This window comes from Gossypium hirsutum, chromosome A05 (assembly GCF_007990345.1).
Source record: "Gossypium hirsutum isolate 1008001.06 chromosome A05, Gossypium_hirsutum_v2.1, whole genome shotgun sequence".
NCBI classification, from domain to species: Eukaryota; Viridiplantae; Streptophyta; class Magnoliopsida; order Malvales; family Malvaceae; genus Gossypium; species Gossypium hirsutum.
Genome location: NC_053428.1, coordinates 21,142,155 through 21,148,577, shown reverse-complemented (window position 1 = coordinate 21,148,577; position 6,423 = coordinate 21,142,155). Strand labels below are relative to the sequence as shown.

General features: G+C 33.5%; 1 protein-coding gene across 1 annotated transcript; it reads left to right on the top strand.

Moving 5' to 3' along the window:
• The first annotated feature begins 4,004 nt into the window (after positions 1-4,004).
• Positions 4,005-6,008, top strand: LOC107915269 (asparagine--tRNA ligase, cytoplasmic 2). Its single transcript, XM_041111899.1, has 5 exons — positions 4,005-4,088; positions 4,959-5,023; positions 5,133-5,262; positions 5,347-5,405; positions 5,701-6,008. Exons 1-5 carry the CDS (start codon positions 4,005-4,007, stop codon positions 5,882-5,884), a joined length of 522 nt encoding a protein of 173 aa, XP_040967833.1. The 3' UTR covers positions 5,885-6,008.
• Positions 6,009-6,423: the final 415 nt, after the last annotated feature.

The window sequence follows — 6,423 nt, the reverse complement described above, 5'->3', positions numbered from 1 at the left end:
TCATCATTAACATGAAAAGTTAGATGAAAATGAATTGTACATTAAATCCATATGTTATATAGTTTACAACATAAAAAGTTGAAATGATATTTAATGGTAAAAAAATTCCTAACCATCCAATCGGGCACTGAAGTAAACTAAAGAAAACGATCATTGAGTGGATGTCGGGAATTTTACTCAATGCTCTATCGTTGATCGTCGTTAAACCTTCAATTGACCATAATATTATTTGAACTTCTCTTCATATTTGTTCTGACTTCTGCTGAACTACCACCTCGGAGGCAAAACTCCTACTGATTTGATCGCAACGCCTGGATTTTCTCCCCGAACAAGTGGCAGCCTCATAAATGAAGAAAACTATTATCACGAGCATCGATTTCTTCTTTCTCTTGTTTGAAGATGAGACCCTTGGTCTCGATCTCCTCGTGATCCGTACAGAAACATCCATGTCATCTAAGAGACGTCAGCTTCGCAGTCATAGATGTTTTCTCTCTTCATTCAGATCTGTAGTACGTTCATCATCAGCGTGTATTTCTTCAAGAACATCAGCAGCTGTTTGAGCATCTCTCCCAGTTGCTCGATCTCTTGCGTATATGGTAGTAAGCTGGTCATAGTAAGGGAAAGTACGAAATCTGAATTGGGCGGCTTCTTTGTGACTCTAAAAAAATGAGGAAATCATATTAGTCGTAAGTTTGGTAAAAATAATATAATAAAGACTTGAAATAATCTTACTTTAAATAGGACTCCCAAACCGCATCTTCAGCAACAACGAGCTGCCTATGCTCGTCCCAACCAAACCGCTATTGTTTTGGCCATTAAGCATGTCGTAGACAATTGACCACTCCCTTTTAAGTAACCTAATCCTTGATTCAATATTAGGTTTCGCCTTCAACATTGCATTTGGTAAAACCGTTTGTAGCTTTCTTTCCAACTCGTTCAAATAACCGGCTTTGAACCCGGTATCAGCATTAAATGTTCCAACATTGTGCAGGTCACCATGCTGGAAACTAATGCTGCATCTTCCTCGGGAACCCATTTTCTTTTGCTTCTCGAGAAGCTTGAGCATTTGATTCTGGAACACCTGACATAATGATCTTAAGAACAAAAAAAAATAAATTATATTAATTACTATTTTAATATCATGATTCAAAAGGTCAACACTTTATAAAATCTAGTAATTAAGTTGAATATTTGCAAGTATCAAAAGTTCCATAGCACAAAAAATTTAAAATTATAACACAAGCTGAATTAGAAGAAATTATATTATAATTTCTGTATTTTAGTACAATACAAAAATAAATACAAAAGTTTCACAAAAGTTTCACAAACTAATTTCTAGATGCTTGCCATTCATCGAACATTTGGTTGGCTAGTTCCATCCTCCAAGTAGCCAAGCATCGATGGATGAATATTTGTGATATTCGTTCATCGTCATCCACACATTAATTGTAGTATCCTTCTCCCACCTCCGCTTCAATGGGATCACTACTCATATGGGTTCGAATAAAATTATGAAGCAAACAACATGCAATAATAATTCTATTGTGCACCTTACAGGATAGAACGATGGACTCCTAAGTATTCCCCATCTAAGTTTTAATAAGCCAAAGCATCTTTCAATGACATTACGTGCTGAGGCATGTTTCATATTAAAAAACTCTTGCGGAGAACTTGGCTGATAACCCTGACGCCACTCGTTCAAATGATATCGTTGTCCTCTAAATGGTGCAAGAAATCCCTCACAATTTGTGTATCCAGCATCAACTAGATAATAACAACCTATAGGATAAGTTTCATATTAAAAATGATTAATTCAGCACACAAAGTGTGATCTTAATGAATAAATCAAAGTCCTATAACTATACACTTTACCATGAGGAACTTTTAATCCATGTCTTCTACTAATGGCATCTCGAAGAACTCGTCCATCAGCAACTGAACCTTCCCAACCAGGAAGAACATAAACAAATTGCATCTCAGGTGTACAAACACCTAGCATATTTGTTGCTATGTCACCTTTTCGCGTCCGATATCTAGGTTTATCAACTGTTGGAACCCTAATCTTGATGTGGGTTCCATCAAGAGCACCTAAGCAATTCTATATCACATGATATAAAACCTTGAGTTAGAATACTAATTTAAATCTAAATCAAGTAAATGTTGTTGAAGCTATATATAAAACTTAGTCCTATACCTTAAACCATTTCCACCTTGTGTCAGAAGAATCGGCTGTAATTGGCTCCGGGTTTTTAAATAACACATCTTGCAAGCGTATGACAGCATTTAAAACACTATGAAATGCTCTGCTAACAGTTTCCCCGGACCTTCTAAAGTGATGCTTGATAACTCGATTTTTCAGGTGATGGGAGATGATATGTAAAAACATTGCTACTTGCTCGTCAACAAGCATGAACCTTGTCGACTTCAATCCCCCTATCGATTCTAACATCTCACATAATTTAAAAAAGGCAGCTCTATTCATCCTAACTTGTTCAATACAGGTCTCGTCACTAGCATATACAAGCCTATTCACATAATCCCGTTTTGCATAAAAATCTACGGTATAGGACCTAATCCTTGGTCTATGTAGGCTAAGGCTGGCACCCATTCTAAATAAGAACCAAACCGCGATTCTACAGATTTCCAACCATATTGTCACAGCAATACTAATTCTTTTACGCCTCACACTTTGTGCAATTAAAGGCAGACGAGCCATTACTGCAACATTTTAAAATTAGAACACACTATCAAAGAATTGAAGTTGCAATTACACATTATCGAATAAAAATAAACAGCACAAATTTAGAACACACGAAGCAAAAAATTAGACGACTAAATGATATCGTTGCAACTTTAATTTCATTTCTTTATCAATCACCCAAATAATAATGAAAGAGTATATTTAATTACTGATGATTAGTTTAATTAAGGTTTTATAACTTTTATAACATTTTAAATGGTAATTTCATTTTGTAAAAATATAATTAACTTTGAAGAGGACTTATTTTTTACAAGAATTGTTACTTAGCTGTCTAGTATCAAGTTTAAAATACATGTTTAGCATTTTTTCATCAAAAAATTATTATTATTAAAATTTCAGAATTCTATAGAATTTATTAATTTAACAGCCAAATTTGACTTTTTAAGTAAAATTTGTATAATTTTATTTATCATAATATATATACGTTAATTTTAAAAACTTCCTTACACTTTCACAATTATAATTTTAAAATAGAAGCAGGGGAAACTTTTCTGCTGATAAAAGATCAACTTAAAATGTAATTTCTCTAAAATAACACAGAGACTACTGCGACCAAGTTAACAAACATCAAAGTATGCATGAAAATAAATACTAATAAGAAGATTAGTATATGGGCTCAATTAATATATTCAAAATTTACACAGTAAAGAATATCAGTAAAAATAAACATCATTTAGTTGTATAGCATAGCATAGAAATCATGAACAATAGCATAAAGCATTTAAAAGTGACTCATTTATCTACCCGGTGCAGGGAAAGCTTCAAACAGAAACAGTACATATAAATACATAAGAAATGAATTTTCACGTGACAATGAACATTCAAATGTTATTTTACTCCTCCTTAATGACTACAAGTTTACAAAGCTAAATATCAAATACTGTGCCATCGAGAAACAAGTAATGAGCAATACAAAGGCTGTAATGAGCAATACAAACATACAAACAAAACCATAAATACCAATGGAAAACTAACCTGTAATGAGCAAATCGGGGACGACTGCGATGAAGAAGTGTTGGAAGAAAGAACCTGTAATGATAAAAGGGAAATCGATTAAGTGTTGAGAGACAGCAAAAATCAATAAAGAGGATACTTGTTTGTTGAATTTAATCATTTAATAATTCCAACATTAAATCTGTTTTTTGAAGTTAAAATATTCAACTGAAACCAAGATTGACTATCTATGCTACCCTAAAACAAATAAAAATGCATAAACATAGGGTGAGGTCGACATGTAAATGAAATGCCTGATGAACCAGATGCTGGAATCTGGAGTTCATTACTCAGTTCCTGTAAAACTTTTAATGCACTGGATATTGGAGCTAAAGTTGCTGAAAAGTTGTTCGAATTGGAGCAAGGAATGAAAAATTGATTTTTATTACCATAAACAAAACAATATATAATTTTTATAGACAATTCTTTCTACCATAATGACATGATATCTCCAAAGTAGATCAACCAATTCCAACACATAAAAGAAAAGGGATATTTCGACCAAATCAAAGCAATAAGGAACAAGAAAGAGGTGGAGCTAAATGGTGGCAGGGGGCCTTGGCCCCCCAAAATTTTGGAAAAATATTTTTTCTATTGAAATTTTTAAAAAAATTTAATTAAACTCTTTTAGATTAATGAGAGTTTTTAAAATTTTCTCATTAAACTCCTAAGCCCCAAAATTTAATCCCAAGATCTGCCATGGTTAGTATCTATAATTTAGGCCCTTTCATCAGTCGAACCATTAGCGTGAATGTTAAATATCAGCTCAACTCAAATCTAACATGAAGCATATTGGCATATTTAAAACACGTGAATCAAATTGAAAAAATTTGTGTAACTACTACATAATCAACTAATAAATAAACCTCTTGGCACTATCTTCTTTATTAACACATAAAATCCATTCATGTAATAAGTACATGAACTTATAATTTAATCCACATATTCTAAATATGCTCCATATTAGATCCAAATTGGCCTTTAATGCCTAAATTGACTGCTAGATTGATAGAAAGATATGATTGATACAATATTGATAGTTTAAAAACTCAATTAGAACATTTTCAACAATAAGAACCAACTTATAATATAAGCAATCATTTAAGAACGTTTGGTGCAATTAACCCACATTAAGCCGGCCAACATGACTGCCATATGTTTAGCAACTTATGTCTGATCAAAGTGTTTCATTCTTCAACACCAGGTGACAGATAAGACTTTCGAAACAAAACTTCGATGGGGAGTCCCTTTAACAGCTGAACATCTAAGGTACATATAATCTGGCTACTAACAAAGAACTATCACATGCAAATATCCTAAACAATACGAGACTTTTCCTACAAAATGTTCTTATTATTTTCCATTTACTCAATGGCAGCTACTTGGCTGATGATCACTATAAGAGACCTGTGATTATTTATGATTATCCAAAAGCAGTTAAGCCATTTTATGTACGCTTGAATGATGATGGAAAAACAGTGGCCGCTTTTGATATGGTTGTACCCAAGGTAAAGCCTAAAACTTGAAACAAATATATTGAAACAGTGGGTGGTTTTGAGTTGGTTATGAAAGATGGATAAATGGTAATGCAGATGGGAACAGTGATTACGGGTAGCCAAAGTGAAGAGCGGCTTGACATGCTAAGTGCAAGGTAATGTCAAAACAACTCGAACTCAAAATGACTTGTACCAGAAATGGTCTGAAATGATTCAAACCCATAACGATCCGATCTGAAAAATCCAAATCTCAAATGTGAATGAACCGACCTAAAACTACTTGAACCCAAAACAACCTGATCTAAACTCTAGGTTTATCTCAATTCTTCTAATGATCACTTTAAAGCCATCTTAATTTGGGTCTATTCTTGAGGACTGAACTATTCTCAATACTATCCTTATTGATACCAAAGCCTATTTTCCTTGTTTGCTATGGTTTTCTGATTTCAGAATGAAGGAATTTGACTTGTCAAGAGATCAGTACGAATGGTACCAAGATCTTCGCAAGCATGGAACAGTCAAGCACTCTGGGTTTAGACTAGGGTTCGATCTTATGGTTCTTCTTATGACTGGCCTCACTGATGTCAGAGATGTAGTTCCTTTTCCCCGAACTCATGGCAAAGCCAACAACTAAGAAACTGTCTATAAAGTTCATAAAAATAGAGAGATCATAGTTTCAACTTGGTTGTGTTTCAGATACAGAGAAACTCGTGTAAAAAGATATTCTAAATGCAATACATCTTAATCTTATAGCTAAAGATGCTTTAAACAAACTGGCTATGGATGAACTATCACCAATTCACCATTGTTGTACAAAATGAAGTGCCATTAAATCAAATGGAAAGATAAATGGAGTTCAAAAAATCATTTTCACCTGCTCAATATCACAAATGCCTTCTCTATTGTGGACTACCAGCTGAACCCGAAAAACAAGCAAGAAGTTCAGATAAATACACATAGATAAAATAAAAATAAAACCCAGTAACATCAAAGCTATCCCAACACTAAATTCACTGTGTTCATAATCACATAAGCAAAATTAACAAAAAAAACAATGAAACAGAGAAGAAAGAAAAAACGGAGGAAAAAAAAAAGCCAAAGGACTGAATGAAACGGGAGAATACCTTGATTGAGAGGATCAAAGAAGGGAAATTAGTGGTAGATCCTTCGATG